General features: G+C 41.1%; 3 protein-coding genes across 7 annotated transcripts in view; 2 read left to right on the forward strand and 1 right to left on the reverse strand.

Annotated features, from left to right (window-relative positions):
• The window catches only part of homer1b (homer scaffold protein 1b), a 29,900-nt gene extending 28,254 nt beyond the window's left edge, over positions 1–1,646 (reverse strand). Inside the window, exon 1 of the mRNA XM_044111975.1 lies at positions 907–1,646. Within this exon, the coding sequence (XP_043967910.1) occupies positions 907–911 (5 nt within the window). The 5' untranslated portion in view covers positions 912–1,646. The remainder of the gene's footprint in view (positions 1–906) is intronic.
• A 178-nt stretch (positions 1,647–1,824) lies between these two features.
• tent2 (terminal nucleotidyltransferase 2) lies at positions 1,825–11,324 on the forward strand. Of its 3 annotated transcripts, XM_044111944.1 has the most exons (16): positions 1,826–1,940; positions 4,176–4,249; positions 4,545–4,699; positions 5,113–5,220; positions 5,282–5,504; positions 5,591–5,705; positions 5,786–5,874; positions 6,072–6,129; positions 6,576–6,642; positions 6,729–6,805; positions 6,901–7,029; positions 7,128–7,171; positions 7,304–7,440; positions 8,906–8,997; positions 9,991–10,070; positions 10,160–11,324. In XM_044111944.1, exons 3-16 carry the CDS (start codon positions 4,581–4,583, stop codon positions 10,244–10,246), a joined length of 1,425 nt encoding a protein of 474 aa, XP_043967879.1. In that variant the 5' UTR covers positions 1,826–1,940; positions 4,176–4,249; positions 4,545–4,580; the 3' UTR covers positions 10,247–11,324. The 3 variants fall into 3 exon arrangements, 2 of the variants coding, with proteins under 2 accessions (XP_043967879.1, XP_043967880.1); XR_006370225.1 differs by lacking the exon at positions 10,160–11,324 and having other exon boundaries at positions 1,825–1,940; positions 7,304–7,454; positions 9,991–10,014; XM_044111945.1 differs by lacking the exon at positions 4,176–4,249.
• A 1,229-nt stretch (positions 11,325–12,553) lies between these two features.
• cmya5 (cardiomyopathy associated 5) lies at positions 12,554–26,347 on the forward strand. 3 transcript variants are annotated; one of them, XM_044112419.1, is made up of 14 exons: positions 12,554–12,875; positions 13,629–14,268; positions 14,367–17,066; positions 20,498–20,593; positions 20,680–20,898; positions 20,990–21,012; positions 21,660–21,784; positions 21,862–22,020; positions 22,128–22,274; positions 22,435–22,582; positions 23,835–23,968; positions 24,052–24,160; positions 24,241–24,417; positions 24,498–26,347. In XM_044112419.1, the coding sequence occupies exons 1-14, from the start codon at positions 12,769–12,771 to the stop codon at positions 24,775–24,777; spliced, it is 5,064 nt and encodes a 1,687-aa protein (XP_043968354.1). In that variant the 5' UTR covers positions 12,554–12,768; the 3' UTR covers positions 24,778–26,347. The 3 variants fall into 3 exon arrangements, with proteins under 3 accessions (XP_043968354.1, XP_043968356.1, XP_043968357.1); XM_044112421.1 differs by having other exon boundaries at positions 12,556–12,875; positions 21,886–22,020; XM_044112422.1 differs by lacking the exon at positions 12,554–12,875 and adding an exon at positions 13,332–13,473.
• Positions 26,348–27,438: the final 1,091 nt, after the last annotated feature.

Raw genomic sequence — 27,438 nt, forward strand, 5'->3', positions numbered from 1 at the left:
AACTTCTTTTTTACGATTTAATCAGCTTCCTCTTTCAAAGATATTTACTTGTCGTGCCCTTTTTGGCTGCAGAAAAACGTTTAACTCAAATCTGAGAACATCTTCCAACAGCAAAACAGTTTGAGAGGAGGACAAGGCCAAACCAGAAGAGCCAGATCATATTATCAAAGATCTTCAGGGATCTTTTTGAACCAAGTTGTGATCAGAACACAATGCTTTGGGGAGATTCCTTTCATTAACCCTTCCTAGCAGAAGTGCTGCGTCACTTCCGGTGATGTCACTGACCCTGATCTACAAAAATGCAAAAATTTGCTTATTTTCAGTTGAATAGTATTTTATAAAATCCTTTAGCGGATTTTTTTTTTTTTTGTAGTCTTTATTGTGTTTTGTTGTTTCTGCATGCCTGTCACTATGGATTAGTGAGGGGAAGAAACACTAGAAAGGATTTTTTTTACAGTGTTCTAAGAAAGAATAAACTGTGCTTCATTTTTATGAGGATCTCCAGCTATAAGCACTGGTCGAGAGTCAGCCAAGTAATCATAAAAGTTTGATGGTGAACATTGAACTTCATCCATATATTTATTTAGTATTTTACAGAATTACCATGTTTTTTGTCTCCTTTTTCACTTTAATTTAGAGTTTTTAGTAGCACATCAGAGGCCTGAGAGTGATGCCACACTGCTGACTTCCATATCGAAAATACATCCACCCAAAGGTGTCTAGGAAATGTTAAAATTACATTTTGAAGCACATAAAGGTCCGGTCCATTTATGCCTTTAGAGGTATCCATGCCAAAAGCTGAACATGTATTAAAATAAAATAATGATAATAATAATAATAATAATAATAAAAAAAAACAGGTAAATGAACGCAGCTTGTATAAGGTTGCATATTATCCACACTTACCCCATTGTTGTGGTTGAAATGAAAGGCGACACCTGACCACTGATCGCTTCTCGCTGGAATAAAAAGCGAATGTGCTGGATGGGCTGCTGCGTATGAAGGTTTTTTTTTTTTTTTCCCCCCGCTCCACTCTCTCTCTACACGACAGTCTGCAACGAATCACCGTCGGTGCGTCTACAGGAATGCGTTGACAGCTGTTCCATTCCCCCCTTCCTGTGTCACCGCATGAATTCACGCATACATGTCGTGGTGCACATGGCCCGCTGGTCAGATGTTCTCCTCCTCGGGTCGCCTGGTGATGGAGCAGCAGCAGAACAAGCGGCAACGCGGGGCTGGATCCAGCGCTGCTGCTGCTGATGATGATGGAGAAGATCCCACGGATGCCCCGCTGTTTCTGTGTAAATTACAGATCCTCGCTGGAAGGGTGGAGAAGCCCTGCTGCTGCTCAAACTGGGAAAAGACAATCCTCATTTAGCAAGAAGACAGCGCGCAGCATCACTGTCCACGTCTGTCCCCACTCCCACTCCCTCTCTCTCCCTCGCAGCCTATTACCACAGGCTCGCAGGCTACACCCCCACTCCTGCGCGTCCACGCCGCAGCTGCACTTCACGCACGCGTTATTAGCGTTTCCTTTTAAAGTTGCCTCCTGTGTTTCTGCAACATCAGTTCATGCTTTCCCTACCTTCCACCGGAACACGAGTGAAACGTCCAACAGAAGCCTGGGATAAATTCTCCTGCAGTGTGTTATTGATCCAAGCTCAACAAACCACAGAGCCCTAATTGCACCCCGCACCCTCCTCCCAAAAAAAAAAAAAAAGCCCCACATCTGGGTGATGCATCCGCTTCCCTCCCACTGTCGACGTCACCACACCGTCCTCCGCAGTGACGTTTCTCCGTGCTCAAGGGACCGATGCCATTCGATGCTTTTTGTTGTTTAAAATAAGTTTGTCGAGGTGAAATGAGCTCACTGGGGCTGTCAGAGAGAATGAAAAATACTGAACAACACGACCGAAAAGGCAGAAGTGTGGTCTGAAAGAGTAAGATCACTCCAGGCTTGTGTTTTGCTTTTTTATTTATTTTATTTTATTTTATTTTTTATCTTCCATCACAGAGAGATGATCAAACCTACTGTGGGCCCCAAGTGGAATTAAATCCCGGGACTGACTCCCACTTAAACCAATACCAGTACCTAAAGCTGGTTTATGATGTGGCTGATATGGAAAACGTTTTGGACCAGTTTCAATATTTAACTAAAGTTTACTGCATTTTCTGATAACCAAGACCCATTGGAGTGTTTGAAAGATTGGATTGAAATGACTATTTATTTTTTTATATTTGTAAAGTGCCTTGAGATGATGACTTGTGAAATGACATTTTATAATAAAACTCAAAACTAAATCATTTTGTTTGGTTTCCAATAACAGTTTGAAATCAAACAAAAACAACAATCCTTTTGGCATTAGAACAAAGATTGAGGCAACAAAATTGTATTGTAATATACATGTTATTTTACAAAAATTGAACATTTTTAAAGATGCTTTTTTTTTTACTTTTTAAACTTTTACTCTATCATTGAAAAAAACACTGTTTCCTGCAATTTTCTGAAAAAAATTAGCTTTCTCTTATTGCAATGACCGTAATGCTGTTTGTCATATTTTGAGCTAAATTTTTCATTGCTAATTTACTAAATAAATATAAATGTTGCTATTTTTGTTAAATAGTAATAATAATGGGGAAACGCGAACACAAATGGTACTTTATCCTTCAGATCTCACCACTGTACTAATAATTGCCAGTCTTTATGGGCTTTAAACGAGCAAAAAGCATTTCTTTGTTTGTAAAACTCAGGGCACTTAAATACTGAACAGACTCAGGAAGAAGTAGCCATGTTAGCTGCAAATATATATTTATTAATATTTATTTTCAGATACAGTTTGTGACTGACTGAAGCAATCACTTCATTATAAAAAAGACAAACAAAACAAAATATTATATCATTATAATACCTAATTTATCTGTGAAGTGATCAAATATAAAACATCCTTTTTCTTCTGGGTCACCAATAATCTCATGGTTTCACACATAATTTTAGAAATTGAATGTACTTTCTGTGGTCAATATCAAACTCCTATTTATTGAGCTGGTAAAGAAAAACAATTATTAGTCGTGTCCATGACATGTGATGAGGTTTTCAGTGGATGAACTTTCTGAAGTATGGGAGGGAAGAGATTTAAAACTGGATGTTCTTGCAATATGGAAGAGAGATAAGCTGACAGCAGCCATGGTGATTTTACTGAACTAGTCTGATATACGGCCCACATGCAAATCAAACTGATTTGTTTATTTTCAGAATACCTCTCTAGCACCGCAAGCAATATGTGAAAGGGTGTGTACAGACTGTAAGGACGTGTGTAAAAAGGATTCTGCCTAGTTATATTAGCGGCAGTAAACTGGAGCACACAGGCTGCAGGTTAATTTGACCATTTCCACTAACTTTCTGTCCCAACTTGGAAAGGGTCAACAGCAATAACCAATCAGAGTACAGGTTATGTAGTACTTATGCACTTTTTGTTTCTAATATTCAGCCTTTCTTGGTCCTATGAGTAAATGTTGGCTGGATATTAATAAGGAAATTCCACTGGATGTCTGCAATAAAATCAAAACTTTTGGCATATAAAATAATTACAAGGAGCTCTGAGACAAACCAAGCACATAATAACAATCCCATGTTTGTTAAATCCTTGCCATAAGAAAGATAAAAGATTTCCATATTTTGGTGCTGCTTTAGAATGAATTTGTCCAACTCCAAGCCTTTTTGTTTATTTCTTTAAAAATTCTTTATTGCATTTACCATGTATTATATTCTTTAAAACATTTTAATAGAACAGAAATATTGTTTAAGACCAAATTTACTGGTAATAATAATAATACATAATATTGTACAGTTATAAAAAAATACCTGTGATTCTCAAGTCATTGCAAAATAAATAAATAAAAAGAAATAAAATATTAACCTGCTCAACACCTCTGGAAAATAATGTTAAAAGTCACCTAGAAGCAGAAGTGAAATTAAATAAAAACAGACCAGTTAAGAATCATAGCTGGTCAATGGCTGATCCCTAATGATCTGATTAGAAGAATATTTATGGGTCTTGACCGCAATTTATTGGAGATGCATCTCTAAACTCAATCCCTGTTTACCCTTTTCAGTTTAGCTTTCAAATAGATTTTTCAATAAAAATAAACACACGTCTCCTTTAAATCCATTTCAGTTACGTCATGAGATGAACGCGGAAGTTCTTAAGCTGGGATACTTAGATTTGTTTACATGTGATCTGGAATTTCGGTAAGTGTTCCAGGAAGTATGAATGTGGAAAACTAAATATTTTTAAACATTTAGTGACAGGTTAGCTTTGATGCTCTCCTCGCCTAAATCTCATTCAGTTTTTTTTTTTTTTGCTAAATGATGGTTAACTTTAGCCAGTTAGCTTCATAAACAGGCACGGCGAGTTTCGGTTTCTTAGGTATCATATCTTCCTGCTTTCTGGGTGTTTGCTATAGTTTGACATGTTCGGGCTTTTCCTCAGCCTCAGTTGATTCCGTTGGATGTATTGTTTGTTTTTTTATCTCTAAAACTTCAGCAAAGTTGATGTTAGAGCTTAGTGGAGTTCGTCGGCATGTTTCACCGCAACAAAATTCTTGCGCGGCGGGGAGCCTCCAATAATACGCCGTACCCTCCGCCACGAGCCCCCTGGTATTTTGACTACCAACACGGAGAACCTGAAGCTGCTAACAGGTGAGCCCGATGTAGGTAGCTGAACAGGTTTACAGTATAATTGTTTTCCCAATGTTGTGTAAGTTATCCAATCAAGTTCCCATTTCCTTCAGTCATTGTGTTTCTCTATAGGTTACAGATGGCAAACAGATTGCTTCCCATATTTGCATATTTGGCGTCATTATGTTTACCCATCACTTGTGTACCATCTTCAAACAGGGGTCTTTACTAGGACACACATCCATACATGGATGTGACTCACTGTCTGTGTTTGTCTTGTTTTGCACCAGAGAGCCAAAAACAACCAAGACAAAAAAAAAAAAAAAAAAAAAGTGACACTTTCACTAATCCCTCACATATACTGTTGAGAAAAATGGTTACTTGGTTGATATTTTATGCTCTGAATAATAATTTATTCATTCTCTTTTTTGCAGCTTTAATTTTCTCAACATAGAGCAGTTGCCTCCTTATGCGTGGCAGCCTTCACCGCCCACCTTTGCAGCCTTCCCTCGGCCCCCAGCCGTTATAATCCATGGCCGCAAGTAAGTATCCTTTGTTTGGACCTGAATGACCTCTGCCCATGCTGACCTCTGCTTCTTGCAGGAGGCACCACAACGAGTACAGTGCTCATGCTGTCAAACGCCAACGCCTCAACCCATCGCCGGCCTCATCTCCAAGATGGATTCCTCATGATAACCTGGCAGTGGGAGAGTCCTCAATGTTCGCCCCAGTGGGCTTTGAACACTTTCATTCCAGTCCGCCGATCACAGAGGTGCTCACCGAACCACAAAGCCTAACGAGCCTTCAGGACTTCGTCAAGGACAAGGTAGACCTGATCTTTGTAAAGTCTGGAGATGTTTCCATTGAGCAATGATTAGTCTCAGTAAGTGTTGAATGTGTTTGTGCGTCCAGCTGAGTGGTCAGATGGTGGAGCTGTTTGAGGCCTGCCAGCAACAAACTTCAGATCTGGACAGGAAGGAGGCGTGTCGAGCTCGGCTACAAGGAGACATCCAGAAAAAATTTCCAGGTTTGGTTCAAATAAATTGAATTGTCCTCGTACTTTGTCTTTGTCTTTTTTTTTTTTTCATTAAGTATGTTTTTTGTCAGAGTCGAGGCTGTACCTGACCGGATCTTCTATAAGTGGACTGGGTTGCCGGAGCAGCGATGCCGACCTCTGTCTTGTGATTAAGGGAAATGTATGTTTGCATCAACCTTAAGTTGTTTGTTTTGATCCAAATGCAGGGACTTTTAACCTGAATGTTATTTAATGTTGCAAGTTAACTTTGAGCCATTACGTGCAATACTTCTTTCCAGAAACAGTTCTCCGCAGTGCACGTCATTCAATCATATAAATCATATAAATCATGCAGTCTTTTACTTTTACTTGCTTCAGAGACGCCCCCATCCAATGGATGTCCTTCGTCAACTCCAAAAGGATTTCAGATCACTCTGTAAGGCAATATAATTTTACATTTTGTTCTAAAACCTTCTTGTCTTTCTCCTGTAATCTTTTAATTTTACTTCATCTACTGTATTTCTTCAGTGCCTTGTGAAAATATTCACCCCCCCCTTTGAACCTTTTCAAATTTTTTTTTAGGTTACATGCTCAAGACCTTATGCGATATTAACCATAAAGTATTGAATGGATCTGCTGTGAAATTCAAAATGTTTTACAAATAAAATATGAAATGTCTCCACTTTTATATTCACTATTCTTCTTCTGTGATGCTTTGAACTGATGAACGTTTTCATCAGTTCAAACTGATAGATGAGATATTTAAAATGTTAATTTTGCATTAAAGACCACTAGGAGGAGCTGTTTACCTAGTTTAAAGTTCTTTGAGGTTCTCACAAAATCAGCATCTGTAAGTCTCATAATCTCTGTTTTGACGTGTAGCATATTTGGCGAGGATTCAGCTGATTAAAGCTAAAGTTCCCATCCTCAAGTTCAAAGAGAGAAGCAGGTAGGAGCCGTAAGTTACTTGCTTGTGTTTGTACCACAGTTTGATCCTGAATGACATTTTGTCCGTCCTAATCCTCCCCGCGTTAGTTTTCTGGAGTTCGACCTGAATGTCAACAACACAGTGGGCATCAGAAACACCTTCCTGCTGAGAACCTACGCTTTCGGTGGGTGAAGTGGTCAGCCACGCCTTTTACCTGCAGCCAGCATTGTGACCGGGAAAGAGTGGCTTGGCTAACTGTGTCCGTGTTGACTCCTTCAGCCGACATCAGGGTTAGGCCCCTGGTCCTGGTCGTGAAGAAGTGGGCGGGGCACCACCAGATCAACGACGCCAGCAAAGGAACGCTGAGCAGCTACACGCTGGTGTTGATGGTGCTTCACTATCTCCAGAGTCAGTGAAGCCGCACATGCAGAAAAAGCCGACGTTTACTTTGTCTGTTCAGACATGAGGCCTGTCTTAACTTCTACACCGTCCTGTTTTCTTACCAGCTCTTGAACAACCTGTCCTCCCATCTTTTCAAAAGACTCACCCTGTAAGTTTGAACTGCTTCTTTGTCAGCTTTGGAGTCTAGTGAACTCAAATTAAGTCATATAAATGTATTTACATGAGTGGGTTATGTCTAGGTTTTAACTGTGACCCTCTTGTCCCGCGTCCTGATTTTTAGGAGTGTTTTGATCCGCTCATGGACATAGACGAGGTTCCAGACGGACCCAAACACGTCCGGCTCTTCACCTCAACAAACCAGTCGTCTCTGGGCGAGCTGCTGCTGGGCTTCCTCAGATACTACGCCACGCGGTTCAGGTATCGGAGCTGAAGTGAGGCTCATGGACCCGTGCTCATTTTCTCGCTCCCGTTCCTCATCTCGTTCTTCATCTCTCCCTGCCAACGTTTTCCTCCTCTCTCGACTCGTCCGTCTGTCCTCACCTTCCTGCATCCTCCTCTTTGGTTTTATGTTTCTGGCTGAGGGGCAGCAGCAGGTGGGACCTTTGGCCTTATACAGAGCACTAACATGACATACACGATCCGTGTATTTGCAAAATGTGCCAAGCCAGGTTTGAAAAGTTGAACTGAAAACCTGCTGCATGACCACACATTGATTGATATTTGTACAGGATCAGAACAAGCCATATAATAATTTACTATAACCTCCTTTAAAGATGTACAAAAAAAGCAACTTTAAAATAAAAGTTCATACTGAAAGATTTAGAAAATCCTCCTTAAATTTGAGAGCATTCGTTGTTTTGTTAAAATAATAATTCTTTTTGACATCAGTAACATTGATGCTAGTACTTCACACACCCTCTGTTACCAGCAGGATGGAACTTGATCTTTTCCTTTAACTTTTGCCATTATTCTCTCTAGATCAACCAGTCCTGCATCATCTCTTCTGTTTTCTTTTCCTCAGCTTTCTACAGGATTTAGGTCTGAGATCTGCGGACTAGGATTCTCATTAGAGAAGGTTCATTTTGTATCTAAGGAACTACTTCTGTGCTGATTTGGTCATTTGTTTTGATCACTTTTATTCTCATTTGATCAAAGTACAAAGCTCGAGTTAAAGTTAAAGTTTTGCAGGCTTGCAATCAAGTGTTTGGCATGTGAACAACTCCTCTTTGCTACACTTTTCCAACAGTGGGCAATGGGAATTTTTTATGTATTTATTTTTTAATCATTTATTTTCCACATAACCCGGCCTTGTTTGTCACAGTTTAGGTTATTTTAAGCTTTTAAATTAATTGAGTATATATTTTCCATACCCATTTCCTGACTTATAGACGTCAGCGCACATTTTCCTTACTTGAATTGCACATTCCCTTTTCTTTCCAACCTTTAAGAGTGGTTTAAAGAAAAAGACCTCTTTGTCCTTTCATATTCACACATAAAGCTATGAAGTCCCTAGAAACTCTGATCAGATCAACGTTTAGGCTAAATTTAACAAAAACGGTTCAATAACATTTATTTTGTGAAAAAAAAAAAGACATTTCTTTCTTAATGTCAATTATTTTCCCTAATGAACAAATTTACTCAATTTAAAGGCTGGATTTTCACAGCTTTTCAGTGTGAGATCTTTCTGCTGAAATAGAAGATAAAGTAAAGGCGCCTGGCACCTTTTTAATTTTTATGCAAGTGGGAGAAGCTCATGTGAACCTGGAGAGTTTGACCGTCTGCAGACGTTGTAGTCTGCTAACCGATGCTGAATGACGACGACTGCGGCCACGGTGCCAGATCGGCTCTGACAGCAGCCGTGTTGTGACTTGGTGTGTTGCAGTTGGGACAAGCAGGTGATCTCTGTGCGCCAGGCCACAACTTTGCCCAAGACCAATTCCAAAGAGTGGAGAAACAAATTCATATGTGTGGAAGGTAAACATTTATATGGCCGTGCCGTGCTGCGGCGCTCACGACTAAAGAGGGATTTCAAACCTGACGTTTTATTTCTGATGCTTTGCAGGCTAAAAATGCAACTAAAAGTTAAAATCCCAAAATCTCCAGACAGAACTGAACTCCAGAAATGTTCTTTGTCAATTTTCTGTCTGCTTCATTATTTAAAAGTAAAAAATGTTAGTTACTTAGAATAATGTCAAAAAGTAAATTTTATTGCATTACTCTGTTTCAAAAAGTAAAATTCTGTTGTTTTATCCACATTTATCTTACACAGAATCTCCTGTTAGCTTTGGTGGTTCCATCTTTATAGATAAAGAAAACCCAAAATTTGGTTTCTCAGAAGATTTCTGGATAACATTTGAGCAAATTAAAGGCTTTTTGGATGCAGAAATCTTAAATTATGGTCTAAACTATCACGAGGAAGACCACTGACTTGACAGTTGTGAAGAAGAGCAAGTCACATGTCATTGCATAAAATGTCGAATCTAAGCAAATTAATAGAAAGTTATGTGGATGAAAACCATTTGTTATGCCCTAGCTGAAACCTAAAATTACTTTGACTGGAATAAAGGAGCCTTTAGATGATGATTTATTGCAATAAACCTATAGTTTAATAAATAGTAAACTAAAAGGAAGGACAGATTTATTGACATTTATGCATGTTACTTTTGTCTCTGAACATTATCAGATTTCTTTTTTTTATTAAAGTCCATTAAACTGCAGTATGACATTTTATTGTGGTGTACTTTAGTTAGAATGCATTTATGAATAGAATAAACAAAATCTAATTATTTATTATTTAGATTATATAGATCACCCAGAGCTGACTCAACATAAACAAAGTGACCAGATTAGAAACTCTGCAAATAACCCAACATGTGTCAACTGAAGCATCGCCATATATATATATATATATATATATATATATATATATATATATATATGTATATGTAGTAAATCTTTCTGTTTCAGAGCCTTTCGAGGGGAGTAATGTTGCCAGAGCCGTCCATGAGAAGTTTAAGTTTGATGCCATTAAAAAGTGCTTTTCTGAGGTAGATAACATTCATCAGGACTCCTTAAATTGTTCTCCGTTCTTAACCACATTCCTGATCTTCTCTCCTCTCTCTCCCTGCCTACGCAGTCGTACCGGATACTGAACGAGAGGAAGGACCTGGTCTCCATCCTTGCCTTGAGAGCCATCATCAACGAGGAGTTAGCGACAAGATGAGCTGACTGGCCTTTCGATGAAAAACGCCGGAGTTGTACAGAGGAAAGTTTCAGCAGCACAGACTCAGAGGAGAGGAGGACTGGATTCTCTTAACGGTTGAATGTTTTTGCCGCCACGTTCGTGCAATTTCTGATGCTACTGATGCTTCTGTTATAGCAAAAAGAAAATAAACATTGGGTGAAGGTAAACCAGAGCGCATAAAGGCCACCTCCAGTGGCTGAAAATGGAGAATCAGAGCAAGATCTTTTTTTTTTATTTTATATACAGCTGCTAGTTTTTTGCTTTTCTGGATGGAAATGATATTTTCTCTCATGTAAGAAGGGCTCAAGTGGAACTGACAGCATTTAGGTTTAACGTCGTCTTCTCTTCTGAGCTTATCCTCATTTTGCAGCTGTTCTCATCATCATCCTTCTGAAGACAATTATTTGTATCTGCGTTATGCCGATGATTTCTATAACTTAGTGATGTCGAAGCCTTTTTTTCTATTTTTATAAGTCAACGCTGACGACATATTTTTTCTTTTCTCCTGCTGCATTAAGTTAATGATGCCCTGCGTTTTCTCCTGAGCTCTTCTGTGATGTTTGAGGTAAAATGACCACAAAGAGCTCATCACATCATTGAAACTGTTTTCCTGGATTTTACAGTTCTTATGATCGTCCCTCCTCGTGTGTGTGTGTGTCTTCTCTTCCAGCTGTCGTCAAGGGTTTGAGTCTCAGATACTTTCTAGATTTATTTGGGCAAACACACCAGTTTACATTTTAAAGAATTTGAATATATCTATTTTTTGCTGTTTGCTTTTGTTCTTGCTTTTGATTTCCATTTTTCTGGAAATCAAAAGCAAAAGCACATTTGTGCTTTGTAGAGTTTTATTGTTTATTTAAAAAAAAAAAAAATCTCCCAAGACATATAAGTATTTTTTTGTATGAACTAAAGCTATCCTAGTGGAAGTGCCAAAAACAATTCGATACATTTGTGTATTTCACCAACTACATGGATGATGATGCAAAGTTGCTCAGTCTGGTTTCCACAAAATGGGATAATTGTATAAAGTCAAGATAAATAAATATATATCATTACAGTGTTAAGATAAAGTGTTTTTATTATCTTCTCAACCACAGCTCCAGACTGCATGGGGACATCTTAACAAAACCAGGCTACTAAACACACAATACATAGATATTTTAGATATAATTTTATAATGACCCACCTTTAGCAGGTAATTTAATGGAAACAGTGCAGCTAAGCTAGCCTACAAAGTGACATGAAAATTATTTTTTTAGTTTTTGGCAACACTTAAAATACATGTTAATATCTGACAAAGATAACAGTAGATATGCAAAACAGTTTCAAATGAGTATTTTGTTTAAGGTTACAAATCTACAACCTAAAAGTTGCGATAACCCTCAAAATGTCTTATAGAATAGAATATAAATTTCCTTTATTGTCCACAGAGGGGAACTTGACAGGCGATCAAAACATGCAGATATCCTAACGGTCACAAGCTGATGTCCATATTTCTCCTTCAGGTTTTTCTTTTAAGGGACGAAGTTCATCGTTCCATCCGCTACAAGTCAGTCATGTTTGTCTGAATATTTTAATAAAATGTGAGAGGAACCTTTATGTTCTCTTTGATCAGCATTGGGTTTGGCTGTAGAACGCATCATCGACGCTGCTCTTAATTTAGGCCAGAGGTGCTTTAGATATTGTTTTAAGTTCTTTCGTAATATCCTAGAAAAGTTGTAGACGCTCTCTTGGCAAGGTTGATAACCCAACTGGATACTATAAGTACCAACTGGTCTAAACTTCAATAAAATGCACCAAAGTTTGTCACTGTGACTTGGCAGAAGGTGAACAATTTAAAGGGTTATGGATACTTTTGCATGGTGCAGTGTGTCTGAGGAAAGGTAATCTTGTGAGTCATCATCTGTCTTGTTAGTTCAGGCAGTTAGTTGATTCTTTCTACTTATGGTGGTTTGACGGCTTATTAAGCCTAATTTTATGACTCCAGCATAGTGCCAGCAATGCTAGGTGGCAGATATGTTACAAAACATGTGTCTGCTTTTGAGAAGTACCCCATCTCACCAGCAGCAAGGAGAGCAGAGGTACAGTTTCAGCACAAGGCCTATTTATAACTTGGCAAACAGGGGTTTTGAATTTAAAGCTACATTACCTCTGTTGGCCATGAGCCACTGGACCTCACAAGGGTGCAGAGTCATAAAAGACTTGTTCTACCATCTGAAAATCTGGGACTCTGTTTCAAGTCACCTGCAGGTGTGCTTATCTTAATTAACTAATTAATTACAGCCTTTCTTTATGTCTCCTTTGCCCCTCTCTTATCTACACTCCCCTGTTTTCATACCCCACGCTATTTCTGTCCCTCTCTGAGTCAGAGACGAAGCTCACAACTTTGAATGACACAAACAGACAGACCACCTCCCCATTCGGAGTAACTGTAGTCTAAAACATACAAAAAAATCCAAACCTCAGAGCTTAAAGCAAGAAAACCAAAGAAAATTGCTAGAATGGAGGAATCTGAAAGTCTGGACTCTGAAATGACTGAGCTGCAGGAGTTTCAGGATGAAGCTCTCAGCCAGGATGATGAAGACGAAGTGGAAGATCTCCAGAACAGGTACTTTTTCAGCCTGATTTACTTGCTGACAAACCTCAACAATAGGTCATTTTGTTTGTTGTGTTGAGAGGTTTCTCCTGTCTTTGCAGATGAAACACCAGTGTTTTCAATTTATTACACATTACTGACTTTTACAAAGAAGGAAAATATACAGAGCATTAATACCTAAATACCCAAAGCCAGGTTCTCTTAATACTTGAGAACTCACATTGGGGTGAGTCAGCAACACCGACTCACCCCAATGTTTCACCTTTCATTTGTCATACTTTGTATTGACCTTGCCTTGTCATAAGTAGTGGAAGACATTGGTATGTTGGGTGTATCTGAGAAAGCCAGGTATTTCTTCTCGAACATTACATGAATGACGTTTTGTGGACGTCACCTTACCGTAACCCAGCAAGGGGTGAGGTGTATTCATAGCCCAGGCAACAGCTCAGGGTGCAGGGTTTTTGGAGTATCGCTCACTTTGGCAGCCTGGCTCTAGACATCTGACCCAACACGGCAGTTCTACAATGCTTGAGTAATCCTCTTAAGAAGCAAAATTATGCGCTACCTTATTTTCACCTCATATTTGTCAAGCTGCAAGACATGAATCCAGGTCAGTGTTGCTCAAATGTGATTTGATTTGATTCATTACTTTGTGCTCTGCTCAGATTTCCAAGAGCAGAGCCAGAAAGTTCTCCTCTTGCACTTGAATGGCACAAACAGGCTGCTCTCCTGCCTCTGAGTCTGTACGTTTCTCTCTTTTTCAAGTCTGCGAGAAGTCATCCAGGACCAGTCCGTGAAGCCCAAACTCCAGTGCCTCATGGTGGACCCGTCTTTTTCCATGGTGACAGTTCAGAGTGAGGACAGTGGTATTGTTTGGGAGACGGCCTCCAGCCGTTGCTCTACACCCTGGGCATCTGAGGCGAGCTCCACGTCTGAGGCTTACAGCATGGAAGGCTCTGGAGGTGCGGGGAAGATCACCATTGTCTTCGATGAGGACAAAGTGGTCCGTAGGAGGACGAGATCCGGGGGAAGAAGCAGCAGGCTCGGAGACCGGCTAAGCCGACCTGGTAGTTCAAGGTCAGCTTCGGCTTTGGGAGTAGAGAGACCAGAGATGGCAGAAGTTTCTCTCCCTAACATCAAAGAGGAGAAAACACCAACAGAGGAAGACTTGGAGGAGATAAAATCCAAAGATCAGCAGCTGTTCAGTTTGATATGTGAAGGATATGAGATTCTCAACATCAGAGTGCCGTCCAAACTTCCCACTGTGGATGAGGAGGAGACTACGGACCTGCAGGACAATTTGTCTTATCTTGACCAGACTCCGAAGATCAGGTCCAGAAACCAGCATGACTGGGCACATCACAGGGACGAGCTGGAAGCAGAGCAGACACCGGATCATGCACAGGTAAGCAGCTCAAATATTTTTCGCTTCACTTTATTCATGCTGCAGATCTAAACATGAGGAAGTCTTTCTGGGTTTGAGTCATCTTAATCTCTCAATAGGGCTCAAAAAAACCTTCACAGCCGTCGCCGGACAAACTTCTTGGATCCACAACATCAGAGACAGAGAGCATTGCTGACATTGACTACATCGAAAAGTTCACCCTTTTGGATGTGGCGATACCTGGAGAGGAAGCTCCACAGCTACAGCAAGAGGAAGAAAAGTCACCTGCAAAAGCTCAAACAGAGCAGCAGGAAACCTTAGAGGAGGCAACCAAGGACGGTGCCTCTGTGTCCGAAGACTCTTTTGTGTTTGTCACAGATGCTGACATAGTTGGGGAACACCTGGATGAGGTCTTCTATGGAGAAGGACCTCCTATAGAGGCACTGAAGGAGAAGCAGGAAGGCATTGAAAGGATGAGATCAAGACGTGAGAGTCAGCGATCAATGATGGATGGTGGTTTGGTGTTGTTTGAAAGTGAAGAGACCACCCTTACTCCTATTTTTATCTCCTCGGGGCCCCCCAAGATCATTGACCCCATTCTCCTGGAGGAGCCCACTGCCATGTCTTTCATGTACTCGGACCTCTATGAGGAGGCTGTGGGGGAAAAGAGGAGGAGTGATGAAGAGTGCTCGGAGGCGGAGAGTGTGGTGTCTGAGAAATCCTGTAAGAGGCGGCTGTCAGATTCAGACGAGGCAGATGGGTACCTGGAGAAGTTCAGGCTGAAAGATGAAACACCAGTGGTGGACGTTCAGTCAGAGTCATCAGAGGATAAGGCTGGGGGGAGGATGATGTGGCCACAGAATAAGTTTGAAATGACAGGATGCTTAATCAGAGCAGCACAAGATGAAGAAGAGGCAGAAATTATAAAAAGCGATGAAGTGAAGACACAGGAGGGGTGTGAAATACTTAAAGAGAAAGAAGAACATCAAACAGAAACAGAAGGAAAGCCATCATCAGTGATACTCCATGACGAAGGTTTAGGGGAAATCCCAGAAGAACCATGCCAGGAGTCTAAATCAGTGGATCAGAAGGAGAGTAAACAAGAGGAACAGGCGGTGGAGCCAAGCACAGAAAAATCAATCGAAACTCCCCAGATGGAAACAAAAGTGACTGAAACCTCACAAGGCAGACGTGAGACGGTCACTGAGCAAAGTTTTACTGAAACAGAACCGCCACATAAGCCACAAAGAGAGGCTGAAAACATGTCTGGGCTTCCTGGGGTGACACCAGACACAACAGCATCCACTCTACCTGAGAGCAGAGAGGATCCTCCAACCAGCACTGAACCCACTGTACTGACAGAAACCAGGGAAAGGAGCTTGTGTGAAGGAACCCCTGTTGAGTCAAAGACAGGGTCTGCTGATGAGAAATATCCGCCTGAAGTACCAGCTGAAGTGAAAAAAACTGGAGATGCAACACTCACCTCAACTGAACTCCTCACAGAATCAAAGGCACCCTCTGAAGTATCTGTGCTTGAGGACAAAGAAGCAGTGTCTGCAGATGCGGCCCCTCTAGAAGTCATCACTGACTGCGACTGCACAGTGCAAACACTAAAGGAGGTGATGGAGAAAGCAATGAATGACAAAGAGATCCAGAACCAAGTTGAGACTGCTGTACAGGAGGTCATAGAGGCAATACCACTTGCTCCTGAGGCAGAAGATCAGCTCAAGCCCCTAAGAGAGGAATTTTCTGAGCAGAGTAAGCCTGTAGTTGGTGATCTGGAGTCGGGAGTTGAAACTGAGACTTCAGGGGAAATAACCCAACCTGCAAAACCCAAAGAAACCAACAAACATCACCAGACGGAGCAAGAAAACACAAATGACTGTGAATCAAACAACCTGCAACCAAGAGCAGAATCCACAACTAGACTGTCTGGAGAGGACTTAAGGACCTGTGTGCAGGACGTAGTGAATATAGGTGATGAGTTAATCCTTCTTGTTCCCAAAGGACAGGCTGTAGAGATGGACATACAGATTGATCAGTGGTCAGAGGACATAATTAAAGAGACAGTTTCTACTCCTGAACCTGACATCTCATCTGAAGTTCAGGCTCCGGAGCCTCAAGTCGAGGAAGAACCCATAGTCGCAGAAACAGAAGAACTTTCCAGTAATGAGTTGGACTTGAAGCCTTTAACACATGCACCTGAAGAAGAAGCCAGCACTGTGGACCTGGAGACTCAAGAGGACAAACCCACCTACTCTCTGCTGAGAAGCTTCACTCCTCAGGAGGATTTATCTGAGCTTTGTGGAGACGATGTGCATGCAAAAGAATCAGAACAAAAAACAGATCTATGGGAGGTGGAGGACAAACCAGAAATAGACCTTCCTAAAGAGGAAACAGAGCCTTGTCTTGATCTGCACAGCGAAGATGCAGAACAAATGAAGCATGAAAGTGACACAGTAGTTGAAAGTAAGGAAGAAGTGGTGGATGACCTTGGATATGAAGTGATCGGAGAGGAAGACGCAAAAGCTATTCTTGAATCTGCGAACCAGAGAGAAGAAGAAAATGAAGATGATGAGTCCCATCAGAGACCTGAGGAGAAGATGGAGATAGAGGTAGAGAAGGACGAGCTCAATGAAGCAGATTATGAAATTATTGATGCAGAGGAGGAGAGTCAGGCCCGCCTGGCTGCAGAGCTGCAGGGCATGGACTGGTTCTGTCACACCTGTGGATGTCTGCTGCTAGAGGATCAGTGCAGGTCTGCAGAGCATCTCGACCACCAGGTCTGCTCAGTGGAAAAGGCCTATGAGGATGTCAAGGTCAGTGCAAGGGGTTAAACCTGGGATATGAAGTTATTTCGGGTTAGATTAGCATTTTTCTACTTTTTGACAGCAGGAAGTGTCCGGATTACTTCAGATGTCCTTCATTAAGATGAATCCATCCAATATAATAAAAAATAATAAATAGGCTGCATGAATCAAACTGGCCAATCAGATGAGAGTTTGTTGGATTGTGAATAGAGATTCTACAATCTGGATTCTTTTTTTTCCCACATATCTGATCATTTTTTGTAAACTCAAAGTAAAAAGCCTAACAGCTCATATCTCATATCAGTCAGAGTGTTTTATACAAAGAAAGATATTAGGAGTGATCATTTTGAATTACAGTTTCTCAACTGACTCAACTGTTAGTTGATCATATTTATATCCAATAAAATGTGGGTTTGCACTCAAAGTTCCTGACCATTTTTAATTGTAAATTAAAAACAAAGTATTTTGGAAATAAGGAAATGTATTGTAATTTATTGTCATACAGTAGTATAAAAAGGTTATCATGTATCTTTTCTATGTGTTGTATGCGCCGGTATGTGACTCTTTTACAATAACCAGAACACCGGAGTTCTCTTAAGATATTTATTTTTGTTAATGTTTATCCACATCCATCAGCACTTGACACACAACTTTCCCAGGATTTGCTATATGTAAAACTCCAATTGAGTTAGTCTAAAACATGTACAACTATAGCTAAGACAAGCAAATTAGATTAATGCAAGCAAATGTTAATGTTTGGGGGGTTGAAATTTCTTTTTACAACCTTTGGCTATTTGAAAAGGGTGATAAAAGGTCACATATTGCTGGTGGAGGTCCTCACTATGGTGTTTAGTCTTCCAATTATTTTTTTACAGAATCCCACAAAAATGCTTTTTTCCCCTTCAGTGTCAGCTCTGTACAATTTGCTCTTTATTTAAAAATGAATGTGGCCCATTGAGGGAGTAGTCCTCTTGCAACCAATAGATTGTGGGTTTGATCCCAGTTTCCTCCTCTGCAACATGAGAAAGTGCCTCAGGGCAAGGCACTCAGCACCCAGATTGCCTGCCAATTTGTGTATCAGTCTATGAATGTGTGCATTTGTGAGTGTGCATGTAAACGCAGCTCTACTGCTTGGGTACTTTTAGTGATTGGCATACTAGCTCTTTCTAGCTTCTCTCAATCTATTGTTAAAATAGTTAGTAGGGAACTTTAAACCCCCGGTTGGAGACTGAGTTCAGCAAAACAAGCTCTCTTCTGATTGGTCCTTTTGAACAGGTGGTATCCAATCAGTGCAAGGTGTTTATATTGTAAAACTCAGCAGGCACACGTACTGTAGAGAGCGGTTGAGTTTTATGTACAACCTAGATAATTTTGCATTGGAAATTAAAAATATTTTTCTTCTATTGTACAAATGCTTTTTCAAGCATTTGTTGTGCAGTGCTACAATGAATGGATATAATATAAGCGGCCTTTTTGCTGTCTGACAAGCTGAAATCAAACAGCAGTTTATCACGCATTTCCTTTACTTTATTGCAACTTGTAATGTGCATATTAGCAGGGCTACGTTTGGGTCATCACATAATTCACAAGGCTTAAGTTACTCAGATATAAATCGTCCACTGATCCTGTGAGACTCTCAGGAAGCTTTCAGGCTGCAGCCAGCACATTGACTTGTTATGATGCAAAGCTCCACTTCGATGGATGAAAAGGCTCAGTGTGACATTAGGAAGCAGAGGCTGACATGCGATCTGTTCACACACACACTCTCTGTTTTCTGTCTCATGATCAGCAAGGCGTCACAAAGAAATGTTTGCATTTATAATGACACCTTTGAACGATCGGAGAAAAGGATTTTGCGTGTCACTGAGAATCCGCGAAAGCTTCGACTTTGCAAAACAGCTCCACGAAACGTGACCCTGCAATCAGCAGGTTCCAATTGCATCCCTGCTATGTTTCATCGTGTAAATGAAAGAAAAGGAAGCTGATGCAAACTTATAATTTCCAGATGATATTTGAATCGGGCTGAGTGTTTATGCGACGCTGTATTTATGTAAAAACTCTGACAGCTTGACAGCGACCGAGGAAAAGATCAAAGCTGCAAAGAAGTGCGGCCCATTCAGACCCTCCACATAGCAGAAAACCGATCCCGACAAGTTAACCAAAACAACTCAGCAAATCTGAATCCGGGCCAGTTTTCTGAGGCCAGAATGGACTCTCGCCTCTTAACACAGGCAGAGAAAGCAGGCTCACTCATTCAGTGTAGCCTGTGAAGACGCTTCTGTGGACTCCTGCTGGTGACGCAGTCAGGGAGGGATCAGTGTCCAGAGCTTGACCTCATTAAATGTGAACTGCCTGTTTTCGAGAGGTGACGGGGATTCCCGCTGCCTCTGCCCCACCCCGACGATTCAACTTAAAGCTACAGATGAGGATGAAAGCTGAAACACTTGGAACGGGTTCAGTCCTAGGAGGTAGCGCCGTTCGACAGTTTCTATAACCAATACAATTGGGATTTTATGTGACAACAAACACAAAGTGGTTCATAAAGATGTGCATTTGTAATCAGACCCCTTGTTTGTCTTTTGTTGTACATCTCTACCAGATTTACTTGCATAAAAAAACAGAATATTTTGCTGATTCTTCTTCACAACAAAGCTCAGACAGATTGGAGGCAAAGCATCTGTGAACATCATCCTTGAGCTTGTTGTTGAACCACCTGAAGATGCTGTAATGTTTACCGAACCTCATCCCTCAATCTAAAGCCTCTGTCAGGTTTTGTTTCATGTCAGCTTGCATTTGCACCTTTCATCTTCCCATCACCAGCGTCTTTGTTTCTGCTTATGAAAGACACGATGTTGGCTCCACCGTGTTTCATGGTGTTGCAGCGTTACTTTCCCACCACGTGGTGTTTTTATTTGGGCCAAACATGTTCAAATTTGGTCTCATCTAACCAAAACATATTCTTGTAGGGTTGCTGTGTCTTTTCTACATGATTTATGACAAAGTTGAAATTTGACTTGTCCAGATTTCCTTCTTGCCCCTCTTCCAAATGATCAGATTTGTGGAGAGTATTACTAAAACTTGTCTTGTTAACAGATTACTTAATCTGTGAATCTCTGCAGCTCCCCCAGAGTCACTCTGGGGATTTTTACTGCTTTGACAGTTTTACCTTGTCTTAGTGGGTTTGCACTACTTTGCTTTGATTCCTCACATTAAATCCCAATATTAAAACACAAACTTATATTATAATAAGACAAAATGTGAAAGATAGTGGGGTTGGAAGACTTTTGTAGAGCACAGCAAAATATGGGTATAAATAGGACATAGAACCACTACATATTGTGCACATAACCTTGATTGTTCTATTATGTGATGTTCACTACGACTCTGCACCTACCTTATTGTTCTCTTAGGTACAGAATATGTTTGATTTTGTCTGACAGGAGACTTTGGGTAGCTGGATCTCAGAGCTTCAAGCCAGATCAGAGAACATCGAGGACCTGGTGTCCGAGCTGGAGCTGGCCTACAACTCTGTAGAGGTACGGTGTTTTTAGCAGCTTGTCGCCGTGCGAGCCGGTGTAATCCAAACACTCTCTCTCTCTGCCTCAACTCTCCTGTTGTCCAGGACCAGTTCACGGACAGCCAGGCGGCCATGAGGGCGCAGAACGAGGAGATGGTGGCTCTGGTGATGGAGCAGTACAACACCATGTCCATCAGCATGGAGGAGGAGAAGAAAGCCAAGCTGGAGCAGCTCTATGACAAGATCGTCTCCTACCAGGAGAACATAGACTCGGCCAAAACCACTCTGGAGACCACGGCCAGGGAGGCTGAGACGGACGCCAGAGTAAGTCCTGGACACTCGCTTGACTGGATTTATCGGTTTGGCAAATGATTCAAACGTTGTAACAAAGATCTTCAATCTTTCCTGCCACCAGTTGCCAGAAGACATTCACGCAAGGTATTTACACCGTTTCATTCTCTGCACATGCAAAGCTGTGATCCTCATACTTGTGGAATGAACCAAGTGTTGTGCAAAAGTCTTGATTAATCCTTTTTGTTGTGCCTCCAAGTATATAGAGATTCTTGATTTTCTTTGCATTTTAGGTTTTTGAATTAATTGTAAGATCCTTTTTGCAAAAAAGGAGAAGCTGTACAGAGGACTGCAAGCCTCCCAACTTTCAAGGCTTGCTCAACTTGTTCAGCTCGACAAGACACATTGTGTACTGATTTAATTTCCTCTGACATTTGAACCATTCGGACACTCAAATAACTTTTAAATTAAATATTTAGGCACTTTTTACAGTATTTTGTCTGAAGGGCACTCATTTCCCTCCTGTTTTGTTGAATCAATGAAAGACAACAACATTGATAGATGTGTAACAACATTTTAGCACCAAAGGGAGATTCCCAAAGAGCTACTAGCTGAGAGTTTCCTTCTCTCAGGTTCTTTGTTAAATCTTTGCAGATATTTTTTTTTGTTTTTGATAAACATTAAAACACCCAGAGAGCCCATATTAAAATCACTTTAACAGACTACAAAATGTCCTGCTTTCTGAAACTAAGCACAAACTAACTCATCCTGACTCCAAACATTTGTACGGACAGACTCCAAACCGCTCTGGACTCAGCCTTGACGCTGGAGCTGGGTCCTAAGGGACTGCTGGTGTTCGAGGATTACACCAAGACCAACTCCTCAAGCTCAAACCTCGCACAGCGCAAAGGGATTCCAGGTAGCTCCTGCTTTACCTCTCTCTCTCTCTGCACATGTGTCTTCTGCATGTCTCTGTCTGTGTTGCATTTGTTCCAGTTACTGATGGTGTGATTCCCTCAGTGCCCCAGAGGCCCACTCTGCAGCCGCAGGAGCGCGGCTCAGCCTCCGGCAGCAGCGTCACCGTTTACTGGAAAGTCAGTCCAGGAGACATTATAGACTGCTTTCAGGTCTACTGCGTGGAAGATCCACAAGGAGGTGAGAACAGGGAGTTAGTGGCAAGGTTTTTTTTATTTTTATATTTCTATATATATAGATATATATCTATATCTATATATACACTTGGTGGATTTCACTGCTTCCAGCTGTGTCAGAGGAATATCGCGTGACGGTGAAGGAGAGCTACTGCGTTCTGGAGGACTTGGAGCCCGACAGGAAGTACAAGGTGTGGGTGATGGCCGTCAACTACACAGGCTGCTCTCTGCCCAGTGACAGACACATCTTCAGAACAGGTCAGCACACACCTTGAAGTTATATTGTCTTTTCATTTGGGCAAATAAAACGGCAGGATCTTTCTGTTTTAGTTCTCTTATTTTTCCGCCGGAAAGAGCTTGAATTTTATATCCAGTGTTTAAATGTGATTTCAAGCCTTCCTGCTGTTGTTTCTGGCAGCTCCGTCTGTGCCAGTGATCGACACGGAGCGCAGCAGCGTCATGTGGGACTCCGCCACGCTGAGGTGGAGCTCAACTAATCCGTGTCCAGGACTGAGTTACACTTTGGAGTACTGCCGACAGTGTGAACTGGAGGGAGAGGGACTCAGGTGGGGGTCTCCTGGTGGGAATGACACACATCTTAAACAGTTCGTTTCTGGTGCCCGTCATCGGGTATGGAACCTAAATATTGATGTTCCTCAAACATGTTGTCAAACTACAGCCACAAACTTCTGTGTAATTCCCTGGGAATTTATCTCAGGGACCAACACAAAGCTGGAAAAACAAAAAAAATTATATGCAAAGTTTTTAATTGGTTTTACAAATAGAAATCTGGGGGTGGGGGGGACACTTCTGCGAATCCTGAATCAATATTTTTGAAATCAATATTCGGATTAAATTAAAGTTTCTATTCTTTTAGGATGTAGCTGTAGAAGGCTGAATTTTCTGCACTTCTCCTTCGTGAAAACAGCTGAAGCTCAGGCAAAGTGGTCGCAGAGCATCTGTGGACGTCAGCTTCTAACAGTTACCATAGATTCCTGACTGAATTTGGCCTGGACTTTGACTGGGCCCTTCTAAAACACGGAGATGCTTTGGTACAAACCTTTACCGAGTCACCCTGGCTGAATGTTCACAGAGGTTATTCATATTTCAGATAACTCTCAGCTCCAGATCCATATGTTTTACTCCAGGTTATTTTCCAGTGTTGCGTGTATTTAGACCCCTCTATCATCCCATCGACGCTGAGTTGCTTGATTCTGTTGAAGAAACGACTATCCAAAGCAAGATGCTGCCATCACCAGGTTTTGCAGTAGAGATGGTGCGTTCAGGGTGAGGTGCAGTTTTTGTATAAAGCCCCAAAAGTTCAATTTTGGTCCCATTGGAGAAAAGTATGTTCTTCCACGTACATATGTGACTTTAGTAAATTGAAAATACATTATAGCGGCTTTATTTTAACAATAAATTTGTTCTTTATTGAACATAAACATCAGATTTGTGGAGTGCACAACTAATCGCCCTGCTGGATTGACACTGAGATTAAATTATTCATGGGTATCAGAGTAGAGGACACTAAAGACATGTTCAAGACAAATTTTTCAGATTTTTTGTAAAAACATATTTTGTTTTCTATTTATTAATAGTTTCTCAGTATTTCTCTTCTTTGTGACGGTCGATCACATTAAATTTCAATTGAACAAAGTGAATATTTGTGGTTGTAACCCAACAAAAAGTGGAAAATTTTAAGAGGTGTGAATACATTTGCAGGGCACCGTATCTTTACAGTGCAATTTTTTTGTCTGTGACATTTTATTCTATAAAACATACATGTCAGAGTAACGCATGTGCTGCGTGTGTTTTAAGGTCGATCACGGGAATCGAAGGATGTGAGCAGATGGTCGTCCTGCAGCCCAATGAGAACTACCTGTTTTACATCAAAGCTGTGAATCAGGCTGGTGCCAGTGAGCAGAGTGAGGCTGCACTCATTTCCACTAAAGGTGCAAAAACCTTCAAATCTCTGTATTAATTTAATTTCTGTTTAATTTCTATGTATTTTTGCTCACATCTGTCTTGTTCTTAGGGACCAGATTCCAGCTGCTAAAGTCCTCTGCTCACCCGTCTCTGAAGCTGTCAGATGATCACACCACGCTGCAGTACTCCCATGACGCTCACCACGCCACAAACAAGGAGTATGCTTAACCCAGAAACGGCTGCTTTTCGTAGCTTGTAGGGAATTTTTTTTATGTAGCCACGGTTTGTTTGTTTCCAGGTGTCTGTCCATCTTGGGTGAGTTGCTGCCTTCACGAGGGATCTACTACTGGGAGACACTGGTGTCAGAAAGTCCAGCTTACAGACTTGGAGTAACGTGCAGTGCAGATAATCTGAAGAGCTCACTTGGGGAAAACAGCTCCTCGTGGTGCTTGCAGTGCAGTCCTGGACCATCAGGGTGTGCAAAGGACACAAATTATTCATTATGAAGGAACTTCTTGTTATGATTTGAGTCTTTACGCTCTTCTTTCTGTCCAGCTGTAGGTATCAGTTACTCCACAGCGACGTTCAGTCCTCCGTGTTTGTCACAGAGAGTCCTGAGCGAGTGGGAACCCTCCTGGATCACCAGCTGGGACGTCTGTCTTTCTACAACGCCCACAGCGGCCAGTTGTTGGGTTCCTTCCCGCAGCGCTGCGGCCGGCCCTGCCGCCCTGCTCTGGCCCTGGATCAGCCAGGCAGCTTGCAGGTCTGCATGGTGCCGGAAATACCTGAGTTTACAAAGGACAGCTTGCTCCGACACTCGCCTCGCTCACTGTAAGGTTTACGAAAAACTTTGGACATTTATTGGTTTTATATGATCTCAGTTTGTAATGATTCAAAATGACCACTGCTGGAGGATACTGTTAGTAACCTGATCATAAATGTGCGTTTTTTTTCTAAAACGTCTCGATCAGAACTGATTTCTTAGAAGCAAACTAAATTAAATGTGTTAGTATATCTTATAGCAGAAAATATAAACCTCCCCTTCACACCAGACTGTGACCGCAGTGTGACATAAAATCAGCCAGAACATGTCGCCCGCTGTTTTAAATATGCTCCAAACTTCTTGGATGAGATAGTTATGGGTCAGTGTCATGGTGACTAACTATCTGGGTTTGGGTGCTGCATGGAGCGGTGGTGGTTTATCCATGAAGTGTGACCCAGACACACCTAAACGTCCTGAGCAACTGAGTTTGGAAAGGCGAGGTTGTCACACCAGCCAAATGGTGATGACTCAGCTGCAAAAAACAAAAACAAAAAAACAACAGAATGACTCCAAACTGCTGAAGTGAACAATTCACACTCTGAAAAACAAAACACTAAACACCCTCCCTGTTTTCACTCTTCTTGCACAAAGAGCTCAACATGTGCAATATGTGAAATTTGGAGGCGCACACCTCCGAATTTCACATACCGCTTGACTGAGTTTATGGGGATAAAGTTTATATTCAAAATGTGTTTCTCTTGCTCCTAAAGACAACTCCTGGCATGTTCAGCAATGATGAAGGATGATGAGGAGGAAGAAAACATTATGACTGTAGTTCCTTCCCAACACATTATCACCAAAGTGATGGTGGAGGTGCAGAAACCTTCCCTGTAAAACCAATGTGATTAAATTTAGTGAAGCTCTTACAGCTGTAGTCAAATAGTCTTGGACATTGGAGAGTCTCAGTGAGGGTGACCTAAGTTTCCAGATTACTTTGTTTTTTCAAGAGACAATGGAAATGCGGTGGTAATTTTGTATTGACTCATCCATGTTTGAGTTTTGTACTGTTTTAAAAACTGTTTTATGTTTTTCTACATGTTACATGATCTGGTGGGCATGTTGTTAAATCAAACACCGTTGGCATTTTGTGTATGTAGTTCAAGGCTTCTCTTCTCAGTACGACTGTAAGTTTATACTTCCAAACTGATAGTTGCACCTTTCAAACTGTTTCATACTGTGAAGTTTTTTGTTGTGGCTCTTTGTTTGTTTTTTGTAAATAACCTTTTTAAAGAGAATTCGTCTCTCGTCAGCCTTATGTGTTACTGAAACTCTTACTTTTCTTATTTTGTAAAATAATTTCCTTTTCTGAGCAGTCTGAATATTTTTCATCACAAAAAAAAAGATAGTTTGTTGGTTTAACATCATTTCACCGCTAGAGGGCCTCAGCACGCCACCTGCTGTAATGTTTTCCTGGACATTTTCCCGAGACATCTCCTGCACAAAAAGAAATAATAAAACAAGACTTGACTTCACTCTAAACCGGTACGATGAAAATGACTCACACATTTGTAGAAACACTTCTACTTACTGATCCGTTTCACAAATTCAGACTTCTTTGTTAAAAATAAAAAGGCCTTTTGAAGCTAACATCACCCACTGCTGTTCTTTCCCAGAGGAGACATTGTTCAGTTGTTTTGCAGCCACTCACCTTTTCTAGGTGGGACAGAGGAAGCCACACACATGCAACATATCAGGGACACTCAGTGGCCTCGGCTTCAGGAGTTGGACTGCTCTGCTGCTGCCTGACTTTTCTGAAATGATCCTTTCTGCCTTCCGGTAGGTGAGTGGCTCAGAGAGATTTTTGTTGGTAGAGATTAAGTAAAAAAATTATGTTTTGTAACAGGGAACGGTTTTAGTTCCATTTTCTAGTTTTTCCTAAGAAAAGAATGAACGCCTTGAAATTGATCACAGTTGGATTGGTCTACAGTGCCTTGAGAAAGTATTCAATTCAAAGTACTTTTATACTAATGATCTCAAAGAGAAATTGTCAGAAAGACCAGGGCAAAAGTGGCAGAGAAGTTCTTGCTACAAAACAACATCTCAAGCTTCAAACGTCTCACATCTGAAAATGAATAGTGTGGAACAGCTGCACATCCACCCAGCTGGTTGGAAACAAAAATCATTATTAAAATAAATCCAAGTTCAGTTTGGCTAAGTCATTTATGGAAGACAGCAAACATATACAAGGTGTTCTTCTCAAGTGGGAGCAAAATGTAAGTTTTTGCTCTTCGTGCTACCATCGTACATCATGTTGAACACTTCAACATCACGCTGTGAGGAAAGATGTTTTTCTTTAGCAGAGTTGGGGAAACAGGTCGGAGTTGATGGGAAGATAGTTTGAGCTAAATTCAAGACAATCCCTGTAAAAACCCCAATAAAGACACTCTGACATTTGTGACTGTAATGAACCCAAACATGAAAAATCTCTAGAGGTATTACTACTTTTGCAAGGCATTATAAAACTAATGCACCTCAGCAGGAGCCTCTTTTACAAGACCAACTTAGCCTGTATCTGATGTCAACAAAAGCGTAATTTTTCCACATCTGGAGCCGAAACCAGACTGAAGTTCTGTGTCTCTTCCAACATCCAAAACAAAGGACCACATTTATCGGAAAGGGGGGTGTTGCTACGAGAAAAAAGCCCGAAAACCTGTCTGTGTGACCTGAAGGAAT

The sequence above is a fragment of the Gambusia affinis genome, linkage group LG03 (assembly GCF_019740435.1).
Source record: "Gambusia affinis linkage group LG03, SWU_Gaff_1.0, whole genome shotgun sequence".
Classification (NCBI taxonomy): Eukaryota; Metazoa; Chordata; class Actinopteri; order Cyprinodontiformes; family Poeciliidae; genus Gambusia; species Gambusia affinis.